The 27,519-nt window shown below is 40.1% G+C and overlaps 1 protein-coding gene across 1 annotated transcript in view; it reads left to right on the forward strand.

The window, feature by feature from the left end:
* The window catches only part of CDH13 (cadherin 13), a 394,527-nt gene that overhangs the window by 193,902 nt on the left and 173,106 nt on the right, over window positions 1-27,519 (forward strand). The window contains exon 5 of the mRNA XM_026713963.2: window positions 18,637-18,789. Coding sequence (XP_026569748.1) covers window positions 18,637-18,789 — 153 coding nt within the window. The remainder of the gene's footprint in view (window positions 1-18,636; window positions 18,790-27,519) is intronic.

Below are 27,519 nucleotides of genomic sequence, written 5' to 3' on the forward strand. Positions count from 1 at the left end.
ACATTATGAAACTCTTAAAAAGGTTGTATTTATTTATTAAATCTGTTTGCTGCCTATCTGACTTTGAGGTGACCCTGAGCAGCTTACAAAGGTTAAATAACATTTGGGGACCAAAACTGTTAAAAACATCCTTCTTCATATCCCACATAGTCTAAGAACTTGGTTTAACTGGGTTTGTGTGCAATTGTGGGTCCAGATCACAGAGTGCGGGAACCTAACTTAGTGGTAGCACTTTCTGATTCTAGAATTTTCTGCGAACGAATTGTATTTTTTTTTTTTCAGAATAACATACACAATTCTGGAGGATAGTCCAAGAAAAGACACAGCTACTTTAAGCAGTCATTGGCTCAAACTACAAAGCACTGATTCCTATTCCAAATTGCATTTTCTCTTTCAAATCAGATTGCTGCATAGCTCTGGTTTCCATATTACTTAAGGATCTATTAACCTTTTAAAACTTATTTCCATAAGCACCACAAGTGTTTCATGAGAACCAAAGAGCGGCACAAGGATTGTAACTTTTAATACATTTTAATAAAAGTAACTAAGAATCTTCATGCTAAGTTCAGCACGCACCACCTCATTATCATGAGTGTAGCAATGTTGCTAATGCCATTAAATCATTTGTTCTTTTGATTTGATTGAAGCACTCGTATTTCAAAGAGGGGGGAGGGGGGAATAGACAACAAAGAATAATCCTGGGAAAGTAGTTTGCTTCATTAAGCAGCAAAGTTTGATTTAGTCCAATGTTTTTCCCCAGAGTCCGTCTGTCAGTGAAATGTGCCACATTCTTGAATTATATATAAAAGAATCTTTGGCCTGTTTAAATTGGTTTTGAAATCTGCAGGAAACTGAGTTTATGCGATGGATGGTCCTATAGTTTTTAGGGTTTGTTTGTTTGTTTGTTGTTGTTGTTGTTGTTGTTGTGAAAGTGCATACTTTAATAGACTGAGTATCAATAATGTTTGATTGCCTCATTATCCCTGTAGTCACTAGGAGTCAAAAATGAGCTAGCAGAAATCAATCAATCAATCAATCAATTTGGCATTTAACCCTATTCCTTCCCAATGGAGTTGGAAGGGACTTCAAAGGTCTTCTAGTTCAACCCCCTGCTTGAGCAAGACACCCTATATAGTTTCAGGCAAAGGATTGGCCCATCTCTTTTTGAAAGCCTCCAGTGATGAGCACCCACGACTTCTGAAGGCAAGTTATTCCATTGGTCGATTGCTCTCGCCTTTAGGAAATTCCTCCTTAGTTCTAAGGTTGCTTCTCTCCTTGGTTAGTTTCCAACCATTGTTTCTTGTCTTGCATATTGGTGCTTTGGAAAATAGCTTGACCCCTCATCTTTGTAGGAGCCCCTTAAATATGGGAACAGTGCTATCATGTCCCATTTGCTGTTTGACTCTTATGCATTTAACAACAAGGATAGATGGTTAGGGGTGGCAGGGGGAGAGGGAGGGAGAGGGAGAGGGAGAGGGAGAGGGAGAGAGAGAGAGAGAGAGAGAGAGAGAGAGAGAGAGAGAGAGAGAGAGAGAGAGAGAAGGAGAATGTATATTGTCTAGCTCTGTAGTTATTTCATCCAATCAATATTAACAAAAAGCAGAACCATTTTCAAAGGCAGAAATTTAAGCAGCACATAACATTCTGGTTTCTTTGTTTTACAAAAGAATGAGTTTTCTTTGACCACAATTCCAATTGATTTTACATCCTTGAGTTTCTATTCAGTGTAGTGTCATCATTACATCCCTCTCAAAGGACGTTTGTCTGGGAAGCCAATATGAACAATGTGTCTATGGAAAGGGCTGCAAACTTGCTGATGGATGCACATAAGAGGAGGATAAAAGGCCATTCTTGAACTGGTTGAATCAAGCAAATTGCGCTTCTTTTATGACTATGGTGAGAAATGAGGTGTCACTCTGATTATTGACAGGTGTTTTGGACAACTTTTTACTCGAGGTCGATAAAAAAGCTTATTTTAATGTTCACTTCAAGGATTGGCCAACGACAGTTTGCATGTTCAGTGCCCGGATTTCAGCTTCAGTGGCTTCTCATCTAAATGCCTGTCAGAGGGATTCAGTCTTTACAAATCCCAAAACTTGCATTGCAGTCTGAGACTCGCTTATTCAGAAGTATGTCTGAATGTGTTTAAAGAGGATTATTTGCAAATGGGTTTCTGTTGGACAGCAGCCTTATTAACTTGACCTATTGTGAGTCCCAAAGACTCCAACATATTTCTTGGTTCAATGAAAACATGAAATTAAAATGTTAACCAGCCAATCATGTTTTAGGTGGAAATAGGTTTAGAACTGTGGGATTTTCTTTCTTTTTCTTTTTTTTGAGAAGAGACATGTTTTATAACTAGCTTGTAAATGCACAATTTTGTGTAGATCTTTTTAGATACAAAAGTCAAGCACTGTGTACATGACTGAATAATTGTGCAAATTATAAAGTTTACTAACCATTTATTCAGTGAGTGAATAACGAATTTTTTCAAGCTTATGGTTTCATTAGAAGACAGGAGCATCTGACAACTTTATGATCCTTTGATCTCAAAAAAATGGACACTATAGAGGGGTTGTAGGTCACTTTACTACTGGATAATCTCTTTTCTAAACACAGACAGAAATAACTTTGTTAAAGAGGAATGAAGTGAACCCTGAAAAGCAGCAGTCTAAACATTTAAGCATTAACGGTAACTTAAGAGCTCTTCTTGATTTTATTTCCTGGCATATTTCAAGCATTTTGTCACATCCCAGGAAATAAGTTTTGTTGAAATGCAACCAAATTATTTGACTGGCAACCAATCTGAGTTGGTTAAGATGGGCGAAAGGAAGGAGGAGGGAGGGAGGGAAGGGAGGAAGGAGGAAGGAAGGAAGGAGGAGGGAGAGGAGGAGGAAGGGAGGGAGGGAGGGAGGAGGGAGGGAGGGAGGGAGAAAGAGGGCGACAGGGAGGGAGGGAGGAAAAAAGGAAGGGGATGGATGGATGGATGGATGGAAGGAAGGAAGGAAGTGGAAGGAAGGAAGTAAAAGGAAGGAAGGATTGATGGAAGGAAGGAAGGAAAGAAGGAAAGAAATGGAAGAATGGAGGGATAAATGGAGGGAGGGAAGGAGGAAGGAAGGTAGTGTATATGTATGAGAGAGAGAGAAATGCTTTAAAGAACATCAGAGGCAAAGTATAGACATTAGACATTATACTTAGCATCTTTTTAGGATTCATTCAGACCTGAAACAATTCCTCTGACTACATACTTTAACCAATTCCTGCATTCAAAAATAACAAGGGAGGTATTATCAACCCCTGCCACCCCGGAGGAAAAGGAGAGGTGAATTCCAATTCTCTTACAGTGAGGCAGGATGTCTGTCAAAACCAACGAAACATATCTTGACTCCTGGCATCAAATGGTCCATCAGTCCACCATGATGCTCGTTTGCAGAACTCATTACGAGTTCTTCTGTCAGCCTAGCTGAAAGATACCTGAACAGATTCCTCTTTTGGAATGCTATTTTTGCACCGAGTTTTAATCGGTGCGGTTTGCATCAAACAGAGGCGGGAAGGCTGCCACGCCTTAAAAAAACTGCAAAGATGATTTAAATCAACGTTTGGGTCTCTTGGCACGAAGCTAATGGACTTTTAATGAACGTATGTGTCAGGACCAAAGATGAGCCATCCATCAAAGGAAAAGAAAACGAAAATATATATCTATTTCAAGCGTGGGGGAAATGAGGTGGTTTTGTGGTCAATTTAAATTAGGCCTGTAACCTGCCAAGCTAAAACCAGACATGAACCAAGTAGTTGAAAATAATCTTTGATGAAATAAAAGAGGAGGAAAAATCAAAACACAGAGTTAAATGGATGTAAAACTATCCTCTGAGGATTGGAATTAGTAGATATATCATTTCCCAAGAAGGAATGGGAGATCCCTTGATTTTCAGCTAAGCCATCCTTCGGTTATTTGAAAGGCCAGGCAGAGAGAAAGGATGTTGAATTTGGCCTGTGAAGCAAGAGTAATCTCCTTGTAGAGTTTTTCTTTTCTCTGGGATGCCTTTTGTCTCTGTCCAGAAGATCATAGGAAAATATGAGCTCCCTTGGTTGCCCAGAATTCATATCATCATCTAGTTTACTTGTAAAAAGAAGGAAGGGGACCCCAAAAAAGGAAGGATCTATATTTCTTGGTTGGTGAGAGCAAAACTGTATTAAAAGAACAGCAGATGGTTTGAGTTACCTGACATTCTACTTAAATTTTAAATCAAGCATATAGGTATAGAAGGTAAATTAAGCAAAGATACTACAGAACCTTGTTGTCATGTTCCCTGGTGGAGACTGACTCTGAGGGAGAGGAGGAACAGCCAACAGGGAGTGGGAGTGTGGCTCCGGAGGTTGTAGAGGAGGCTGGGGAAGGGCAGAGGCCGGCTGGGCAGTCAGAGGAGGACCCAGGCCCATCCCCTATCCATCCTAGGGCATGAAGGGAGGAGAGGATAAGGGAGAGATGTAGTTACTGGAGGGGGAGAGGGCTTTGATCCTTTTCATGTGCTGCAGCTGTGACAATTGAATAAGAGGATGGACCTGCGTATGGGTGAACGCTGGAAACAAAGCATGGAAATATCTCTAGTTTATAGTTCCTCTTTGAGTTTGGCGTCCTTCCCTGTGTGTTATTTGTGGATGTCCTCTAACCCTTACTTTGCCTGGTTTGTGTTGCTTTTCTTCTTCTTCTTGTAACTGTTTGTGGGGGAGTTTTTTGTCTTCCATCAAGAATATTCAGAGCCTGGAAGCAAAGTGAAGGAATAAAAGGGGCTTCGTCTATTTTCTGTGACTGTGTTCATTTTGTATCCCACCCTGGGCCATCACACTTGTGTTCCACCTTCTTCCTCCCTCCCTTCTTCTCCCCATCAGTTTCTCCTCCCTCCCTTTTCCCTTTCTTTTTTCCTCCCCTCCTCCTTTCTTTTCCCTTTAGTTTCTCCTCCCTCCCTTCCTCCCTTCCTTCCTGATTTACAGTTTCTTTTTATACAGCCTTTATGGTCCTTTAAACTTTATATTTATGGTTGTCATGTCTTGCTACAAATAATAAAGTGTTAGCTGTTCCTGTATTTCATAAGAGGATGTCAGAACATGTCATATTTCATTCCGCCAGCCAACAAAGCAACCGCACCTCAATGAAAGAGGAATGAAGGAGGGGCGGCTGCATTCTTCATCTTTAAATTGCTTCTAATTTCTTTGAGAAATCCTCTGGTCCTATCAACAAGGTCTTTTGCACCAATTTGGACATACCAGCTGGGACATTTTGGGAGTTGAAGTCTACATCTGTTAAAGTTTGAAGATCATTGCTGTAGGTAAACCTCAGAATTACTCCTCCTCCCCAAATCACAGCAAACGGCTTTCTGGGGTTAAAAAGACCAGTAAATCTTATTTGTCCCATCATCTCAGAAGCTAATGACCCTGAGATTTATTGCGGATGTTGAGCTTGTATCCTTGAAGTAAATTGAGAGGAAAAAAAACACATTAAAGAAATGTCCCTCCCTTCCATGAAAAATTACCTGCAAGGCCTCCAATTCAGGTTCCTAGAGACTTGGTTAGTTTCAGTCATTCAGAACACCTCGGAAGGAAAGTCAATCATTTAGATCAATAGAGCCTATTTTCTTCCAAGTGATGGGAAGATCCAAGGAAACACTCTTAACAGGCTACTTGCAGATTGTGAACAGCAATATCACGCTATTGTTTTTTTATTATATAAGGTGCGAAAAAGAAGCAAGCAAGGTGTGACTTGTTCAAAATAAGTCACTAAAGGCCAAGGGTGAAATGAAGGTTTCAACGTGCAAATGGATTTAGAATCATGACATATAATAAACATTCTTACACACACTGGATTTTAACCAGCTGGCCAAAAAGGGGTTTATCTTTAGAAAAGCTGTGTAACTTCTGGAGAGAGGGGGGGAGGGAGGGAGGGAGGGAGAGAGAGGAAAAGGAAAAGAAAGAAAAAAGAAAGAAAAAGACAGCAAGAGAGAGAAAGCTTGAGAGAAGATAAAACAAGACAGCAAAAAAGAGAGAAAGAAAGAGAAAAACTGAAAGACGGAAGATAGAAAGACAGCAAAAAGAGAGGAGGGGGGAGGAGGGAGAGAGAAAAATCTCCGTAATTGGATCTTTAAGGTATTTCATTTCTATCTTTTAGGTTTTGTTATCATTTTTATCATTTTAAAATTGTAAGCTACCCAGAATTACCCCACGGTTAGATGGGTTGGGGAGCAATACATTTTACAAATCTATAGATAATTTCTCTTCCTAATTTTTTTTAACTTGCTGACAGCTTTTCTGGAGACCCCCATCCATCCCATACTGCAAAGTTGTGTGTGTGTGTGTGTGTGTGTGTGTGTGTGTGTGTGATATGTGAATGTGTAGGCAAAGATGAACAAAGGAAAAGGGGAGAGTCAGAAGCACGTATACAAAATGTAAGATAAAACACCAAGTTTTCCCCAAAGCGAGAACAAAATAAAAGGATTTGTGAAATGTATCATGATAAAGTTAATATAAAATAAACTCCCGATCAGGAATAGTTGGAGATAATCTGGGGAGGTGTGAAAAAGTCATATAGCCATGTAACAATTGTCAAACAAAAATAGGAACTTTTCAGCAGGCGATAAGGCAGTTTGGTATAATGGTTGGTGTAATGGTGAAGGTACTGACCAAGAAACCAGGAGATGGTGAGTTCTAGTCCCTCCTTAGACAAAAATGCAAGTTGAGTGACTTTGGGCCAATCACCAGAAGTCTGTGAGTTCTAGTCCCGTCTTAGTCATAAAAGCTGGCTGGGTGACTTTGGGCCAATCACCAGGAGACGGTGAATTCTAGCCCTGCCTTAGCCATGAAGGCTGGCTGGATAACTTTGGGCCTATCACCAGAAGTCTGTGAGTTCTAGTCCCGTCTTAGTCATGAAAGCTAGCTGAGTGACTTTGGGTTAGTTGTTATTCTGGGGAAAATAGGAGGAAGAAGAACTATTAGGTATGTTCACTGTATTATGTGAGTTACTTATAAAAGTAATAAAGACATGCTTTTTTTTAAAAAAAAGCTCTGTATTCCTGCACAAATAATTTTCTGGGGGCACATTTTATGCCAGTGGTTGGTAAGGTAGAAACCATAAGATATGTTCCAGTCTCAGCCTCTCTCATGCTAATGACTTACATCTGTCCTTTTTCTTTCTCTCTGGTGCTTTTCTTCCTCCCAGTTCTTCCTCCGTCACTTTTTCCAAAGGCTGAAATTAAGATGATTATCTAAAGCAATTTCAGAATTAAGCTCAGCACCACACAAAATGACTTCATTTAGGGTTGCCAGTTAAGTTGGAGAGCAGGAAATGGAGGACTTTCAGACTTAACAATTTTCTCTTGGCTGCATCTAAATCTATCTTGTTATTAAGCAAAGGAAACATTTGATATCATGATTGCCAAATGATGGTATTAACTCAGATTGGTTTCTTATTATAGGAACTTTCATGAGGATTTCAAAGCTTGACAGATATAATATAAAATCCCAATTTTGCATAATCAAAAACTTATATTTTTTTGGACTGCTTATTATTCTGCAGTAAAGGTGCAGGCAACTTTTTTTTTTTTTCAAAGAGTATCTGTGAAAAGTGCCTTTAATATTCACTAAAGCCAATTTTATGCAAATGAATTTATTGATTTAATGTTTTTTAGCCGGCAAATGTTTATTTAGCAAGTTTCTGCCACGTGAATTAAATAGTGGTTTTTGAGCAGCAAAAAGCAACCTTTATTTATATCCAATGGTGTTTCGAAAATGAGAAGGAATGTGACGTTGAAAGAGGTAGAAAAATTAGATAATTTAAAGCAGATATAAAATGACTATTATAAATTTGACACCGTGCTGGGTCTTTTCCCAAACAGCATGTTCTCATTATATTTTGGCACTGGAGTGAAATTTGAGACTTACTAGATTGATGTCAACCGCATTGGGTAGACTAGAACAGGAAATCAACTCCGCAGGAAACCTTAAATTACTTTTATTGAGATTTTATTGAGATTGTGAGATAATCTGATTATGCATCCATCCCCTTACACTCCTGGCATTTAGAAAGGTATCCCTCTGAGTCTTTTCCCAATACAGATAGTCCTTGGCTTACAACAATTCATTTAGTGACTGTCCAATGTTACAACGGCACTGAAAAAAAAAAGACTTATGATTAGTCCTTGCACTTACAACTACTACAGCATCCTCCCAGTTATGTAATCAATATTCAGGTATTGGCCAACCCTATTTACAATGGTTGTAGCATCCCGGGATTGTGTAATCTCCATTTGTGACCCTCCCAACTGGCTTCCAACAAGCGAAGTCAATGGAAGAAGTCAAATTCACTTAACGACCAGCTGATTCACTGCAATGAGCCACTTCACAATGGTGGCAAAAGAGGTCATAAAACTGAGCCTAACTTACTTCGTATCTTGATGAACAACAGAAATTCTGGTCAGTGTCAGAATAGAGCTTGAAGGGACCTTAGGGGTCTTCTTCTCCGGCCCCCTGTTCAAGCAAGAGAAAAGTGACTCTCCAGTCTCTTCTTAAAAACTTCCAGTGATGAAGCATCCACAACTGCTGGTGGCAAGCTGTTCCATTGGTTAATTGCCATCGCTGTTAGGAAGTTTCTCCTCAATTCCAGGCTGCTTCTCTCCATAGAATGGAATGGAATGGAATGGAATGGAATGGAATGGAATAGAATAGAATAGAATAGAATAGAATAGAATAGAATAGAATAGAATAGAATAGAATAGAATAGAATAGAATAGAATAGAATTCTTTATTGGCCAAGTGTGATTGGACACACAGGGAATTTGTCTTGGTGCAGATGCTCTCAGTTCACATAAAAGAAAAGATACATTCATCAAGAATCTTCAGGTACAACACTTATTAATAATCATAGGGTACAATAAGCAATCAAATCTTACTAGGAAACAGTCAATATAAATCGTAAGGATACAGGTGACAAAGTTACAGTCGTACAGTCACAAGTGAGAGGGGATGGGTGATCGGAACGATGAGAAGATTAATAGTAATAGTAATGCAGACTTGGTAAATAGTTGGACAGTGTTGAGGGAATTATTTATTTAGCAGAGTGAAAAAACTGTCCTTGTGTCTAGTGGTTCTGGTGTGCAGTGCTCTATAGTGTCATTTTGAGAGTAGGAGTTGAAACAATTTATGTCCAGGATGTGAGTGGTCCTTGATCAGTTTCCAACCATTGTTTCTTGTCTTGCCCTCTAGTGCTTTGGAAAATAAATTGACTCCCTCATTTTGTGGCAGCATCTCAAATACTGGAAATACTGCTTTCATGTCCACCCTGGTCCTTCTCTTCTCTAGATTAGTCAAACCACATCCTGCAACTGTTCTTCATATGTTTTAGTCTCAATGCCTTGAATCATCTTAGTTGCTCTTCTTTGCACTTTTCCCAAAGTCTCCACATATTTTATGTAATGTGGTGACCAAAACTGGATGCAGTTTTCCAGGCATGGTCCCAGTTGTAGTCATAAGTTGACGATTTATGAAGAATGGTGCTGGAATTGGTTGTGTCTAATCTAACCAAGGAAAGGACTAGTGGTGACATGATAGCATCTTCCAATATTTGAATGGCTACTACAGAGAAGAGGTGGGTCATCCATTCTCCAAAGCACCTGAAGGCAGGACAAGGAAGCAACGGGTAGAAACTAATCAAGGAAATAAGCAACCAAAAACCAAGGAAAAATTTATTGACAGTGAGAACAATTAATCAATGGAATGGCTTGTCTCCAGAAATTGTGGGTGCCCCAATACTGGAGATTTTTATGAAGTGATTGGACAGCTTTTTGTCTGAAATGTTATAGGGTTTCCTGCTTGAGCAGGGGATTGGACTAAAATATCTCCAAGGTCTCTCTCAATTCTGTTATTCTGACTTCCTGTAGGCACAAGCAGATGATTAACCAATAACGTGAAGTGTTAAAGGATGACCTACTAAAATGTTAGAGATGTTAAACTGCTCCAGAGGAATAGTCTGGCATTCTTGATTGCAATGTCTCCATCCACAATTTGTAACCTCTAGATAAATTACTACTATGGAGAGAAACAATTAGCTAAAAACCCTTCCTCCTTGACCTTGTGAGTAGGAGCCATGGATTTGATTCCTAATGGAACTAATGACTGAAGAAAATCTGTAATTAGATCTGTGGATGGTATTCTGCATAGACAAATGCTAAGGAATTGTCTTTATGTACAAAGCATGTAGAAGTTGAGATAATTCACTACAAGGAGGGCATTGGAGGAATGGTGGATAACAGTCCCCACCTGAAGCCGTTTTTTTTTCAGCTGCAAGAGATTTACTCCAGATGGTTTCCCCTTTGTACAAAAACAGTTGGGAATTAGCCCGACCATTAGAGAAATGATGATTATCCATGGTATTGAAAATTAAGGTTTTGATAGTTCGTGGATCTTCTGAAGGACTTGAGGTGAGGTGGGATGGAGTTTGGTCCTCTTTTTATAATGTTTGCCATGCTTGGAAATAGAAGAACAGGGATTTCCAGAGGCATAAGCATGTCAGTCAACCGCAGCGAAAGCAATTTGTCGTCTTTACATTTAGGGTTCTGCAGAAATATTTGGCATACAAGATGGGAATGTTAAAGCAGAGTTATGCATATTTATATCTTTAAATTCATGTTCCTGTTGGATTATCCTACTTCAAAGATTTTCTCTGGGTCTTGGCCTTTGATGAGGGTTTAGTACAGGACTTGTTTCATTATTATTTAAAAAAAACAACTTTTTAAAAACTTTGTATAGCTTATTTGAGTGTGTTATCCAGAATGAATGCTTCTCTCTCACACACAGAGAGAGAGAGAAAGAGAGAGAGACAGAGAGACAGAGAGAGACAGAGACAGAGATGGAGAATGAAGATAATTCCCTTTATTTTGATTTAATAATAAAATGCACCAAATACTGTAGAAATGAAGAATGGAGTGGTTGGAGTAGAAACCATGATTTCTTTTTGAAATCTGCATTTGTAAGAAGCAGAAATTATAATGCAACATGGCTTGGCAACCTTACTGGGAAGAAGGGAGGAAGGGAAGGAAGGAAGGAAGGAAGGAAGGAAGGAAGGAAGGAAGGAAGGAAGGTTGGTTTGCATCATGCTACACATTTTTTGAAGGATGGGATAAATATGTAATTAGATTGACCATCCAATAGGAAACAGCAAAGCATGTGAGAATAGACAATAGAATGACAAACTGACAATATTCTGACATTAGTTCAGTAATCACTGCTGAATTTTACAAACTATAAATCAAAACTGAACGCCCTTTCATGAAATTGATGTATTCCTTTTAGAGAAGAAATGAGTAAAATCCATTTGAGTATCCTGAGAATTTTTATTATGGGAGCTATAAGATAAAAAGCAGGTGTCTCTCTACAATGACAGAACAAACAACATGGACTGTGGTTTTAATAGCTCCAGCATTGGAAGAAATAACAACATCAACAATCTATTGTTGCATGTACCAACATGCCAAGTGACACAATGGTTAGAATGCAGTATTACAGGCTAACTCTGCCCACAGCTTGGAGTTCATCCCTGATGGGACTCAAGGTTGACTCAGCTTTCCATCCTTCCGAGGTGGGTAAAATGAGGGCCCAGATTGTTGGGGGCAAGAGGCTGACTCTGTAAACTGCTTAGACAGGGCTTTAAAGCACTGTGAAGCAGTATATAAGTCTAAGAGCTATTACTAGTCCTTCCTTCCTTCCTTCCTTCCTTCCTTCCTTCCTTCCTTCCTTCCTTCCTTCCTTCCTTCCTTCCTCCCTTCCTTCCTTCCTCCCTTCCTTGGTGGTGCAGTGGTTAGAATGCCATATTGCAAGCTAGCTCTGCCCACTGCCAGGAGTTCGATCCCAACTGACTCAAACTTGACTCATTCTTCCATCCTTCCAAGGACAGTAAAATGAGGACCCAGATTGTTGCGGGGCAGTAGGCTAGCTCTGTAAACTGCTTAGAGAGGGCTGTAAAGCACTGTGAAGCAGTATATAAGTCTAAGAGCTATTGGTATTGCTACACCCCAGTCTGACCAGTGTGTTTTTCTATGGTCAGTATGCAAATCAGGTGAACCTAGAAGTAAAAGAGGAAGTTTGAGATAACTCCACAGTGGTGGAGCTGTCATAACGTGATTACGCAGAGAATCAATTAGATTTTGAGCCACTGCTAAAGTTTTCCCTCAACTATTCTTTATGGTAATATGCAGGTTTCCTCTACCATTGGACAGGCTGAGATGGATTTCAGAGACCAGCAACAGGCATCAGGTTGTCAATTATTTTGTTTATTGTCCCTGTGGTGGCTTCATTTGGATCCCCTGCCGGAGGCTCCAACATAACATGGTCTGTCTCTGCTGGGTTACAGAGTTCAAGAACCTGTTGGAAGTCTTGGGTGGGTGGAATAAAATTAAGGAACTGCTTTGCCTAGCAGATATTCCAGGGTTGTTTTTTTTTTTCATTATTCCACATTTAAAAGAGTAAAATTAGAACAGCCTCTTCAGTCACATACTTCTCCCAATTAAAATTGACCCTTGGGGATGTGACATTGAACATAAGCTGTGGAGGGAGAGAAAAAAAAATCTAATTAAATTTAAGGAAGGAAATATACAAAAAAAAAAAGTTGAAGAGCCAGAGTTACACTTTTCTTTGCCGGGTTAAACTTTCCCTACTTAACTCTGTTTGTACAATTTTTCCACTTGTCAACATAAAAGAGAAGCATTTCTTTCTTTATTAAACCCACAAACGTGTAAGGAAAATATTTAGAGCTGGTTCAAAGCAAGCAATAAGAAACATGTCAACGAGAACTTTCCATGTGTATGTTTTTTCTTAGTAATGCAGCGTCTTTGGTCTACTAAGAATAGTTGTTAATGAAACAGGAAGATAACCTAAGCTTCAAGCAAGAAGAAAACATGTTGTGAGAACAAAGAACGAAACAATATGTGCCTACCTTCAATCTTCCTAGCATTTTGCTCCTTGGCTTCTGAAGATAGGAAGAGATGTGATAGAGCTCTCCTTTCCCAGTGTGAGCGAAGTCTATAGTGACTGTCTCGAAACATAATGGTGGGATACTAACAATAAAAGTTGAGAGAGGGGGAGATGGGGAGAGGGAGGGGAGAGAGAGAGAGAGAGAGAGAGAGAGAGAGAGAGAGAGAGAGAGAAAGAGAGAGAGAAAGAAAGAAAGAAAGAAAGAAAGAAAGAAAGAAAGAAAGAAAGAAAGAAAGAAAGAAAGAAAGAAAGAAAGAAAGAAAGAAAGAAAGAAAGAAAAGGAGGAGACCTACAGAAGAATACATTTTACAAATATGGAGGTAGAGGTTGTAAGAGTGTGGAGTCTACCATAGAGGAGCCCTATTATCTCATCCATGTCCTACTCACTTCAAGTCAAGCAAGAAGATTCTTCAGATGTCTTCTTGGGAGGTTCTCCCTAGATGGATAGATTTGAATCATGTTTGATTTAATCAAGAATGGCTACCTTGTGTAGAGCTTGGTATTCAGTGGATCAACTTCTCAAGGGGTGTTAACTCATCAATAATCTGAGTGCCACGTTGTGGACCAGTTTTGGCTTTTAGGTCATCACCAAAGGAAGCCCCAAGTAGAGTGTATTACAGTAATCCAACCAAGTCATTGGTTATCAATGCCTTCATCCAGGTTGAGACATAACTCAAAACCAGCAAAAGTTGGTCAAGACACCTCTAGGGCACAACCCCCACATGCTGTTCAAGCAGTAACTGCAGTTCCTGCCATGGCTTCAGAAAGAAACCAGATTCCCATTATTAGCCATCATGGTATCGTTCCCTTGGGCTGAACAGAAAGAGTGTAGCACCGCAATATCTCTTCAAAGATGGTGATTACATCTTCATCAATTTTGGACTGACATACATTGAAAAATAATTAATTGATTAATGGGGGGGTTACCTTTTAATTATTTAAAGGGGGGCTAATTAGTTAAGGATGTGCCATTTGCCAGCTTAATTTTATAATCTTTTATTGAATAATAAGCGGGGTAGTGATAATAACCATAGTTTTATTTATGTATTGCCCTTCCTTGTAAAAAATCCCAAGGTGATGAAGAAAGCAATGAAGCAAAAACATTACTGAACAGCAATTAGAAGCACCCATTAAGATGTGATCCACTTGCATGGATCAAGGAACTAAGGAAATATATTCTAATGCATCAACAGGATGCTCATAAGGGTGAAGAAAGGGAATCAGTCATACTTAGGAAAGAAAATATAACTCCCTGGAACCACTGGTGCAATTTTTAGAAGATGGAAGATAGGACCATAGGGCTGGAAGGGACCTCTTCTACTCCGACAAGACAGAAATTTTATACCATCCTGGTCAAATGGTTATCCAGTCTTTTTTTTGAAAAACTCCAGTGATGGACCACTCACAGTTCTGGGAGGCAACCTATTCCACTGATTCATTCTTCTTGCTATCACAAAATTTCTCCTTAGTTCTAGGCTGGATCTCTCTTTAACAAGCTTCCATCCTCTATATTGTCCGGCCAACATGCCTACTTAGAAGCAAGGACAAGGTTTACATGTACCATAGAAACAGATACTTGCTCCTGGGGAGGAAAGCTATGGCAAATCTAGACAGCATACCAAAAAAGCAGAGACATCGCCCTGCCAACAAAAGTGCAAATAGTCAAGGCTGTGGTTTTCCCATTTGCAATGTATGGCTATGAAAGTTGGACCATAAGAAAGGCTGAGCACCAAAGAATGGAGGCCTTTGAACTCTGGTGCCTTGGACTGCAAGGCGATCAAACCAGTCAGTCCTAGAGGAGATCAGCCCTGACTGCTCTTGAGAAGGCCAGATCCTGAAGATGAAACTCAAAGACCTTGGCCACCTAATGAGAAGGAAGGATTTTCTGGAGAAGAGCCTAATGCTGGGAAAGATTGAAGGCAAAAGAAGAAGAAGGGGATGGCAGAGAAGAAGGGGGCTGAATGGAGTCCCTGAAGCAGTTGGCATAAACTTAGATGGACTCCAGAAGATGGTAGATGACAGGAAGGCTCGTTGTCCATGGGGTCGCAATGGGTCAGACATAACTTTGTAACTAACAAGAAACAAAGTCCATAGACTGTTAGCAAACATGTATATGATGTTAGTCTTAATCATGATGACTCTATGCCCAACCAAAGTTCTTCCCGCATCTCTAGGGAGACCTCCAGGTACAGTAATAAGAAGGGTAGAAAAAAATGCTTCTGAGGTTGTCCATTGCTCATTGCCATTTTCCAGCAGAAATATTAAGTCTAATTTCTACAAAAAGCCTAGTCCTTTTTTTGCAGCTGTACCTGTTTAAATGCAAGCAGGGAAGTAGCTCAAGTCCTTTGAACTGCTATCGCCATAACCTCTGCATTCTAATTTGAAAGCATCTACATTTATCTCATTTCTGCCAGCCCGTGGCTCCCTCTTGTGGCTCATTAAACCAAGCCTCTCCTTTTCCCCGGGTTCTTCCTTCTCTGTAATGATCAACATTGCTGTTCATGGCTTCCAACAGTAGGTGCGAAGTCACTCATTCCGGCTTGGATGGGCAAAGTGAACTCTTGACTCTTTGCTTGGGATGAGAAGCACGTTCGCGGGCAAGTTAATTTGTCATGCAGGTTTCTCTCCAAACCTCAATCGAGAAGGATGGTTAATTTGTTTTGCGGATGTTGAAGAGAAGAAGAGAGAGAGAGAAAAAAAAAAGCTGGCAAGGATCAAAATTGCTCTAGCAGGAAAAGAGTGCAAATGAGGAGATATATATTATTATTATTATTATTATTATTATTATTATTATTATTATTATTATTATTATTATTATTATTATTTGCTGGGTTTGAAAAGAGCTTTCAGTAAAATCTGCTTTCTTGGAAACTTGGTCTGTGTCTGTGGTTTTGTTGCAGTGCTTGTTCTGTGATTCTCGCATGCGCCTCTGGTCTTGAAGAATTACCCAATATAGGTTGACCGAGTTGTACAGAGCTTCAGTCACTGAATTTAAAGAGGATTCATAGATCATGGTTCCCAATGGGTCAGTATCAAAATGGGAAGTAGAAATTGGCTAGCAACTAAAAGGTAGAGGATTTTTATCAGTATCCTAGCCATAGCTGATGGAATATTGTAGACAGATAAAGGTAAAAAAAATTGGTTTCCCTTGTCCAGTCATGTGCAACTCTAGGGTAGTAGTGCATGTCTTCATTTCTTAGCCGAGGGAGCTGGCAATCATATTAATATCAATAGATCCACATCAAGCAAAACTCCAAGGCAATTAGATTCCTCAAAGAATAGCTTTATTGCAAATATCATATTAGCATGTATCTGGTGAAAACTGACTCTGAAAACTCCCGTGGTTTTCACCTAATTAAAAGTAAAAGATTTTCTACTTCCTCAAAACAATCAGTCACATGTTCCAATCATGGTGTGGTCTGACAGCTGGGTAGCATCACTCCACCTTCCTCCGAACAGGTGTGAGAATGACCTTGGTTCCCAAGAGAAAGTATTTTGTTTTGGCTACAGAATCCCCTCTATCTCAAATCCTCCCTGCCTATCCCTCAGCTCCAGTGTGGCTTCAGTCAGGTCAGGGTTGACACCAGCATTGTTCAAAGAAATCTCTGTGGTCATGTGGTACACAGAACATTTGGGGCATCTCAGTGCACAGAACACTTCATGAACCTGTTTACCTTGCCACTGAAGTGGTACCTATTTATCTACTTGCATTTGCATGCTTTCGAACTGCTAGATGGGCAGGAACTGAGGCAACAACGGGAACTCACCCCGTTTTATGCTGCTGGGGACTCAAACCTGGGCTGTCAGCTTTCCAACCGACAAGCCCAGGATCTTAACCACTAAGCCATCATGTCCCTCTTGTAGACAGATCCATCCAGTCAAATAGAGATTTATAAAAGTATAAGTGTCTTTGGAATGCATGGGATAAATTATCAGGAATATGCAAATCAGCTCTGCCATGTTTCAAACTCTCCATTGAATTCAGAACTTTGGTTCCATCTGAGAATTTGAACCGATCCATAATATCATTCCTCAAACTGGCCTGATTCACTTCCGACTTCTGGATGAATTTGGAAGTGGGAGAAAGGGGTCTTGCATATAATCCAAAGTACTTGAATTGGTTTAAAGGCATTTAATTTGACTTGACAATTTGGTTCAACTTCCTGATTGAGTCTGGAAACTCTCTTCAGTTCAGAAATTCTGCCAAATTGCCTTTGAATTAGATCTCTGAAAGGCAGTCTAGCTTGTGACAGGTAAATAAAATGTAGGAAAAATGACTTATATGTATAATGAGACGCAGGCATTATATAGATTAATTGCTTAACATTTTCTGTCTGATAAGGAACCTTAGTCTCTATTTAATCCTTGTGAAACTGTGTTAAGCCTCTTAATATATTGCTTCTCTGCTATTTCATGATGTAATTCCTTCTTTTGCAGATAACTACTCTGAAATCATGTTAGTACTGAATTTCTATTTATACTTAACAGGGTAGTTGTAAGGATGAAAGAAGGGAAGGAGGGAAAATGAGGCAGGTTGATAAGTTGCTGGGAGAAAGGTAGGAAGTAATTTTTATAATTATATCCTCAAATGATGAGTGACTTTTTAAAAAAATGGTACATGTCAATAATCTGCAACCCTGCTTCATTTTAACAGAACTAGGGTAAAGGTAAAGGTTCCCCTCACACATATATGCTAGTTGTTTCTGGCTCTAGGAGCCGGTGCTCATCTCCGTTACAAAGCCAAAGAGCCAGCGCTGTCTGAAGACGTTTCCGTGGTCATGTGGCCTGCACGACTAAATGCCGAAATTCCCACCAAAGGGGCCCTTATTTTTTACTTGCATTTTTTTTTATGTGCTTTCGAACTTCTGGGTTGGCAGAAGCTGGGACAAGTAACAGGAGCTCACTCCGTTATGCAGCGCTAGGGATTCGAACCGCCAAACTGCCGACCTTTCTGATCGACAAGCTCAGCCTCTTAGCCACTGAGCCACCGCATCCCTACTTAACAGGACTAGTATACTTTTAAAAATGAACGACTTTCATTTCACAGCAGTGAACTTTCCAATGTCTTAATGGAGACATTAAGAAGTATAAAGAGTCCTTGTCTTACAATTCTACAATTAGTGACTGTTTGAGGTTGCAACAGCATTGAAAAATGTGAGTTATGACCATTTTTCACACTTATGACTGTTGCAGCATCCCCGTGGTCACATGATCAAACTTGGCAACTGACTCATATTTATGACGGTTTGCATTGTCCCGGGATTATGTGATCCCCTTTTATGACAAACAGATCAATGGGCAAGCCAGATTCACTTCACAACCGTGTTACTATCTTAACAATGGCAATGATTCACTTAACAACTGTGGCAAGAAAAGTTGTAAAAAGGGAGTAAAACTCTCTTAACAATGGAAATTTTGAACTCAGCTATGCTGGTAAATCAAGGAGTTCCTGTACTGGTAATTGAACAACCACCAATTGACCAAAAGTTACAACAATCCTAATGAGAGGGATTTAATATGAGTCCTTGTAATTGTGGCCGTCACAGCATCTCTGGGGTCTCATGATTTGTGATTCTCCTGCTTGGCTTGTAATTATAATGATTTTGTTGTTAATTTTCCCAGGTGATAGACATTGACCGGCCGGACGGTTCAAAGTTTCGAATTTTGGGGAAAGGAGTCGAACAGGAGCCAAAGGGAGTTTTCAAAATCATTGAGGGCACAGGAGAGGTCTTCGTAACACAACAACTTGACAGAGAAGCCATTGCTACATATGAGGTGAGTCATCCTGGTTTGTGTTTATTTGATTGACTGATTGATCATTATATATATATATATACATACTTCCTTCCAGTCTTTTTTTACTGCATTAATGAGCTGTGTTGCCCTGATAACCCTGATACTCTTGGTCTGCCAATAAATTAGTCTATTGTAACATGTTGGACAAAGTTGAGATAGGAAAGACATAATATTGAATATGACAAGGATTGCTTTAGAAATAAGTCTGTAGAAATTCAGCCATTAGACTAATTCCTACAAAGCCATGACATTGACACAGATTAGACTTGCCAAGGAGAGAAACAATCCAGAACTAAGGAGAAATTTCCTAACAGTGAGAGCAATTAACCAATGGAATAGCTTGCTTTTAGAAGTTGTAGGTGCTCCGTCAGTGGAGCTTTCAAAAAGAGACTGGATAACTATTTGTCTGAATTGGTGTAGGGTTTCCTGATCAAGCAGAGGGTTGGAGATCTCCAAGGTCCCTTCCAACTCTATTATTCTATATTCTGCTGTTCTACAGTAATCCATGCATCATGAGTTGACTGGCTACCTAACTTTTATTTAACTAGAGAACAGGAAATAACTGGTATTTGGTATTTCTTATTCTCAATTCTGTCTCTGTAGTCTCTGCTGCTTTCATTAGGTGGCAACTACTACACAACAACAGCTCTTTCTCATACTAAATCAAAGTAATATACTCCTTAGAGCAATTATAATACTTTTTCAATTTCTACACGGATTTATTTCTTTTGGCATGGCTGTTTTGCTTTTCCTTTCTTCCAGCTTTGCAAACCACGTTTAAAAAAATGCACCGTGTTAGATGAGCCAGAAAATAAATGCAAATGCATGCTGTCATTGCTGCATATTCTTTCTTTGTGGTCCATCACAGAATTCTTCACACAGCAGGTTGGTTGGAGTCCCACTGAGCAAACTACAGTCACAAAATTCAGCCCAGAGAGAACACACAACTTGATTAGACTGTGTGTGTGTTTTTTTAAACTGGGAGCTGCAATCCCTGGAGATTTTCTTGTTTTTATGGTAGTTCATAGTTTATTCAAGGTCAAAGAAATAAAAGGCAATGCATGCAAAGGAAAACAGAGTTTCTGGCCTATATGGTTTGTTTTAACAGGAGCATGCAGGAAAAATAGTCCAAAACCAGTCCAAGGTTCCAAGAGCTGGATCATGGTTGTTCAACAGTCCAGAATTTCCTGAGCATGATCCACACCAATATCATGCGAGAGCTGGAGATCAGTCCAATGCCTTTAGAATATTTTTGTTCTCCTCTCCTCTCTACTTGCCAGATATGTGAGACCTTATACCATTCTCATTTGACAACTCCAGTCGCTTAGGTGGTGGTGCTGTTTGATCAGCCTCATGTAATTCTTGGTTTTGTCACTCCTGAGGCTGACATTCCACAGATCCTGCTGAAGCAACTTCTCCATAGTCAGAAGCAAGAGTAGCAGATTCTCTGTGGAAAGGTACAGCTATTTTCTGAATTGTCAAGTACATGAAATGAAAATGTGATTCTCTGTAGAAGTGAAAATGATCAATGTGCCATGTAAATCTACTTAAACTCTACTAACGGAAAAGATGAACCCAACTCTTTCAAAAACAGTGAAGGAATATTCGTAGGACTATTCTTTCCTCTCTTATAAGTTTCACTGGCATGCTGATATGCACCAAGACACCACTAATCTAAGTGAATGGAAAAGCTCAAACCCCTTCTAAATTGGGAGCACCATCAGTTACCCACTCCTGAACAGGGCTAGGACTCTTGTCCAAGAACCACAAGTAGTTTCTAAGAGGGTGATTTCTTCATTGCTAACACGGCACAAATGTCCCTTGTGTTGATCATTGATTAGATGTGCATTGGTTTGGGTCAATGTAGAAGAGAGAGAAAGACAGAACCTGAGGGTGGAGTCAAGTGGGTCATTGGCTTGGAGTCGTTACATTCCCACAAATGATCTAAATGCAATCCCTCTTGAACTTGGTTGACTCTTATCTAGCACAAATTTAGTGCTGACTGTCAGCTGAGTTAGATCAGGGGTATCAAACTCAAGGCCCTGGGGCTGGATCCATCCTGTGAGGTGCTTAGATCTGGCCCACGGGGCCTCCCTGGAAACAGTGAAGGACTGGCTTGCAGTGCCTCTCCCAAGCTCCATTTTCACTGGCATAGGGTTGCAGGAGGCCACTGCAGCCAAAAACAGAGCTCAGGAGGGCCACAGGCAGCACTTCTCACCTCCATTTTCCCTGGCAGAAGGGTTGCAGGAGGCCCTCACAGACTAAATGGAGCTCGGGAGCCCATTTTCACTGGCTCAGGCCACTACAGGCAACCCCAACATGAGTGAGCACCACCCTGTGCAAGCCCCCCACCCCCACCCCCCCAAGGTCAAACACAACCCTGATGCAGCTCTCAGTGAAATCAAGTTTGACACCCCGACTTGGATAGATCCTTGTGTATAGGCAGGAGCAATAAATCACCTTAACTGGGACATAACACACAGCCCTTATTCTTTGCACCTGACAGCCCATCAAGCAATTCACAATGATACCTCAATCTATGAATGAATGAATGATGAATGAATGAATGAATGAATGAATGAATGAATCAACAAGACTTCGCTCTGGCTTAACATATGTTTTAAAACAAAAGCCAAACGCTTTGATCAGCTGCTTCGATGGAGGGGGAAAAAAAGCCATTTTGCGCATGTGAGCGAACGCACATTGTGAAACAGATCGATGTTGTCTGGTCAATCCCACTGACATCTCATCTGAGGCACCACTTCAGTTCAGTGCTTCATTTAAAGGTGGGCTCTTTGATCCATGTTCCATCAAACCCAGAGGCCCTTTTAAAGCTCTGCGTAGCTCTATTATTTATGAACCCATATTTGCAAAGATATGAACCTTGCTCAAGGCAAGCTATTGCTGTATCTTGTCCATCTAATTGGAAGAAAAACCTTTGCCTCTTAGGGAGAAAGTACAGCATCTTTCTAATTGAAAGCAGGAGTGATATTTACTGCCGAAAGTTTTAGCGAATATAATATAAGAGTGAGTTAGTACCTTCCTCTTATTCCCTGTTTATTACCCTAGTCTGCGGATACTCTTAAGCTAAAGGAGAGAAAAGAAAGATAAACTCACAACAAAGGTCACTGCAATTTAAAAATAACACAGGGAAGGAACTCCTATTAATTAAGATAATTAATCTTCCTCTTTTCTGCTAGATGACATGGATTTTCATACCTTTGGTAATTTATGAATTACCCTGCTCATCTTGGTAAACAACCTGAAAATTTATTCCATAAATGGTAATAATAAATTCAACTGTAAGGATGGGAGGTATTAATACATTAAGCACCTGGCATTTGTGACAGATAATTTATAGTTAACTATCAGGTTCCAAAGTCATTTCATTTCTTAAAATTGAAAATGTCTTTTCGCTTCACGGAGGATGCTTAGCAAAATTCAGAGTCAACAAAACCCCTTGATTACTGCAAAGTATTTTTTATTTTTTATTTTTTTTTGGCACTGCAATGTGAAAAATATGGAAAACTAAAGCTATTTTAAGAAGAGCCATTATTATTTTCCGTGGATATTGAAAGTGAAATCTGGTTTCGAGGAATTAATTCGTTTTCTGTTTGGACTGGGATGAATGAAAGGCTAAGGAAGGAAGGAACCGATGAAAAGGTTACATGGTTACAGAAGTAAGAGTCCTTGTTTACCCAGAAATACAGTCCTTTTGTGACACACTGGTGGCGCATCTAATGTAAGATCTTATCCCCCGTGGTGGACCACCAGACCAAGAAGCCCACAAGCAGGGTTGAAGACAACACTTCTGTTTCTTTTTTTCTTTCCCCCAAAATCAGCACTTCCTGCTTTTAAGCACTGAGGCTCTGTTATGCAAGCACTTAAAAGTTAAAGTTTTTTGTTTGTTTTTTAAAGTAAGACCATACCTGGAATGCTGCATCCAATTTTGGTCACCACATTACAAAAAGATGTTGAAACTTTGGAAAAAGAGCAGAGAAAAGTAATTCAAATGATTAAGGGCCTGGAGGCTAAAACATATGAAGAACGGTTCCAGGATATGGCAAATCTACAGAAAAGAAGGTCTAGGGCTGATATGATAGCAGTGTTTCAGTATTTCAAGGGCTGCCATAAAGAAGAAGAGGTCAACTTATTTTCCACAGGACCAGAAGGCAAGACAAAAAACAGTGGATGGAAACTAATCAAGGAGAGAAGCAACCTGGAATAACTAATAGCGAGAAAAATTAACCATCATAACGGCTTGCTTTGAGAAGTTGTGGGTGCTCCATAACTGGAGGTTTTTAAGAAGAGACTGGACAGCCACTTGTCTGAAATAGTATAGGGTCTCCTGCTTGAACTGGAAGTTGGACTAGATGACCTCCAAGACCTCTTCCAACTCTATTCTGAATCAAACTTACTATCAACCTGTAAAGCATGCCTGTTTCCAAGTTGCCATAAGCAGGGAACCAGAAGTACATTCCACGCTTATCTTACAAAGATTGTAGCTAGGCTACCGTCTTCTGCTCACAAAAAACCCTTCATTGGAGAGTGTGATTGATGACACCCATCATGTGAACTTGCTTTGTTGGAGAATATGATGTATGACACACTCAGGGGGGAAGGGGGGGAAACAGGATCACAGGTGGGATAATGCCGACTTGTTGCTCCTAATAAATCTTTAGGATTTTTTTCAAGGCTTTAATTAGGGCAATCTCCAGAACCCTGACACTTACTAGAGTGGGGAAAAAAAAGCACATTATTTTTTTATTTCCTAACTACAGTAAGACACGTTGACTGTAGTTCCTCCTTTGGGCCAAATCTTCAAAATCCTTCATTGAATACATTCCACAGAGGTCACTGTAGCTGTTTTTCTAATGGTCTCAAGTCCTTAATCTCATAATCATCCTGCTTAGCCTAAATTGGACAGCATCATGGACAGCATCATGGACAGGTCACTGTGGGATTTCCAGGGACACTTACTAAGAAACCATCGAGAAAACTGATGCTTGAAGTGTTGTCCCGGTAATGGCCTGGAAGCAGCTGGGATTATAAATATAGCTCTCCAGTAAGGTAGGTGAGCTTAAAGGAAATTGGCAAATGATCTTCAAAGCTCATTGCTTCCTGGATAGTGTTCTGTTACCCCACTGTGTGCTAACATAAGGAGAATCTCCAGTTGGAAGGTCTTGTACAGACAAATGCCTTGTGTCAGTAGAATGGAATAAGGTAATTTGTTTAGAAAGAGTCAATGGAAGAATGATCTCTAGAGTTTGATTGCGCAACCCACAGGTCTTTTCTGGGTTGGCTTTAAACTATCTCTTCCCATCCCACCTCCCATCTCTGATATTAATAGACTTCATTTAAGCTCAGAATTTGGAAATGTTCTTCTCCGTCTGTCTATCGTGTGAAGAGTTCAATCAATACTTTAAGGAGCACAAGGACTCAAGTGGCTAGAATGCTGGACATGAGGTTAGCAAGCTCATGTTCTAGACCCAAGAGTTACCATGGGGCAGATTGAGTTCTCATCCTTCATCCCAGCTCTTTCCAAAAACATGAAAGAAACACTCAATTGGGCATCCCCAGGGCAACAGTGATGTCACTGGCTAATCCTTTCAACTCGGAAACACTTCAATGCTTCTGACATGAGTGCAATATCTCTCTATATCTCTATCTCTATCTCACTCTTACTCTATCTATCTATCTATCTATCTATCTATCTATCTATCTATCATCTATTGATGTTCAAATAAATATTTGATGTTAGTTTCCTCGTCACTCTTTTCCAGAACTTATTGAACATCCCAATAAATCTGCTCTGAAGAAGCAGGGGTCCTCCTTCCTGGTTTTAACTCTTTTTGCAGCTGCCAGCGTAATTCGGTTGAATCTTTCCTGTCGGTGTCATTATCAAAAGCTCAGGATTCATGTACAGGGAGACAGCATGTCACCAGCAGGCTAGAGCGGAAGAACAGAACAAAAGGATTTAACCATTGATTTCATGGCTGCTTTCCGCGAACTTTTGTTTTAAATCTGCAACTTTCACAGGAGAACAAATATCAACTGTCATTAAAGAAGAGGGTTTCTGTTCGTCAAAATAAAGATTTAATTTTGTCAATGCTGTGTGTGTGCATGTGTGAGTATATGTATTTGTGTGTGTATATAGAGAGAGAGGGAGGGAGGGAGGGAGGGAGGGGGAGAGAGAGAGAGAGAGAGAGAGAGAGAGAGAGAGAGAGAGAGAGACCTTTCATGAGTTTTTATGGAGGGGGAAAAATGATGAATGCCTGTGCCATGGTACATATGCACATTATGATGTTACATGCACACATGAAAGGGGCGGGGCTTTTAATGCAATCACGCAACATTGATTTCCTCCTGAAGGCATCCCACTGCTGCTTAAAAACCCTCCAGCTGACTGGCAGCCTTCTTTTAGACTGACCATTTCCCTATCTCCTTTAATATCCGCCATTTATTTTGCTTTGGGGACATCCTCTCTTTCGCTCTGATTGCCTGTGTGTTGTGTGAGACTTTCTGGCCTGAAGCCATTAGTCGTGGCAGGCAGATCTAGCCCTCCCTGCTTTGCCATCAAGTTTTGGCATGAACAGATCCTTCTCCTTCAAGCAAATTGGGTAAACAATGGCTTCCCAGAGCGAGGGAAGAGATAACTTTTCTGGAACAAATCTATAAAGCCGGATGGCAGGATTTCAAATTCAGACACCTTTTTAGCTTCAGGTAAAAAGCAAAAGATCACCCTTCCGCCTTCAGTGGATGAAGAAACAGCAGGAGGATTTATTATGTAATATAATCAAATTTGACAGGAAACATGAAAGCACATTAAGAGTCAGTTAATGGCCTAGGAACATTGCATGCTATTTTTTTCCAGAGCTAAGCAGAGTTGAACCTGATCTTTCCCTCTTCCAAAAGGAAGACCTGAGCTGTAATTACGATAAATAGGAAGGTAATGATCACAACGATGGTGTTGCCATTAGATGAAATTCCAATGGTTGCTTAGATATTATTTTTCTTCTGGTACCCTTCTTACTCTGGAGTATGATGTAATTTCAAGTATACAGGTAGATGGATTTCAGGGGTGATCAGAACAAAAATGGAGAGATATAAGAAGTGTCAGGGCTCTGGCAGTTACCCCCATTTAAAACGAGCCAGACTTCTGAAGTTTAAAGAAGATTTATTAGGAGTAAACATGCCGGCACTGCCAACTCTGCCGACACATCACTCATTGTCACCCTTGACCCTGGTTTTCCCCCATCCTCTGGGTGTATCATAAATCATATTCTCCAATGGGACACATCTGTACCAAAGAGTCATCAATCATGCTCTCCAGTTAAAATTTTGCATGGCAGAAACTTCGGTCACCTAGAAACTATCTTTGAAAACATTTATGGAATGCAAGATGCTCACTGCTTCCTCCCCCCCTTCTTTTCTGTTGACAACTCTAAAAAGACCACAGAAATATTTTATGAGTTGACAAAGAGGCTGTACATATATACAAATGCAAATGTATACATTTTGCACTGATGTGTGTAGAGCCCCTGGTTTTGCTGAATGGTTGCTTACTCAAAATGTCATGAGGGAAGGAAATGAAATAGAAGGTGGTTAAAGATGTGGAGCTTGTCAGCTGGATAGCTGACAGCTCAGGTTTGAGGTGAAATGGAGTGAGCTTCAGTTCCGTGTCCCAGCTGTGTGCATCTAGCAGTTTGAAAGCATGCAAATGTGAGTAGATAAATAGGTGCCACTTCAGTGGGAAGGTAACAGTGTTCTATGTGCTTTTGGTGTATAGCCACATGATCATCGAAATTGTCTTGGGCAATGCTGGCACCTTGGCCAAGAACAGAGATGAATACTACATCCTAGAGTCAGACACAAAACCCTTACATTTACCTTATATGCAAAGTGCTTGCTCTATATGCAGAAGCTACTAGGTGTACCACACATCTCTCTAGTTTAAACGATTAGAGTACAAGTATTGTGTTGTGATGGCCTTCTGAGAAAGAGGTGCTTCTGGTCAGGCCCAAAGAACCAAGAACGACATGTGAAGTTACTTCTGAGCTGTTCTTTATTGTGGTTCTCCTACAGACAGAATCTTGCCAGACTAAAGCAACTATCTTGCCTACCTATAGCGACACTCTTCCTGCCTACCAGACATTCCAAGCTCTGCTGTCTCTTTGCCTCTTGGATGGAGCCCCTCATTCCTGGGATTCTAGACTACGTTCTTCTACACTTCTAGGCAAAATATAATAATGGATCACTATCATAATTTGGTCATGTTCAAAGCACATTGGGCAACAAATATTTTCCAGTGGTTTTTATCATCTGTAGCATCTTCAGCATCATCCCAAAAGACATTTGTGATCTTAAGATCTTCCTTAAGGGATTGATGTTGAGTTTTCCAAGGCCAGCCTTATTTCCTCACGTGTCCTAAATTTGCTCTTTGTAGTATCTCTTCATTAGTGATGTAACAATGTATAGACAGAGGCATATTCTGAGAGCATCAGAAACATCCTAGGATATGTTTAACATAACCTGCTCCAAAAAATGTTTCATGAGCATTTGGTTCAGATAAGCGTTGTTTCAAATAAGCTTTTGAGATGTACTGGAATAATTGAGAATGTGATGGCCCAATATTTATGGATGATACCAAGTTGTGGAAGGGTTTTATGTCTGCTTTGAAAGAGGCATGAGTTGAAAATGGTAGTAACA

Source organism: Pseudonaja textilis, chromosome 11 (genome assembly GCF_049901715.1).
Source record: "Pseudonaja textilis isolate UNSWEBS1 chromosome 11, rPseTex1.2, whole genome shotgun sequence".
NCBI lineage: Eukaryota > Metazoa > Chordata > Lepidosauria > Squamata > Elapidae > Pseudonaja > Pseudonaja textilis.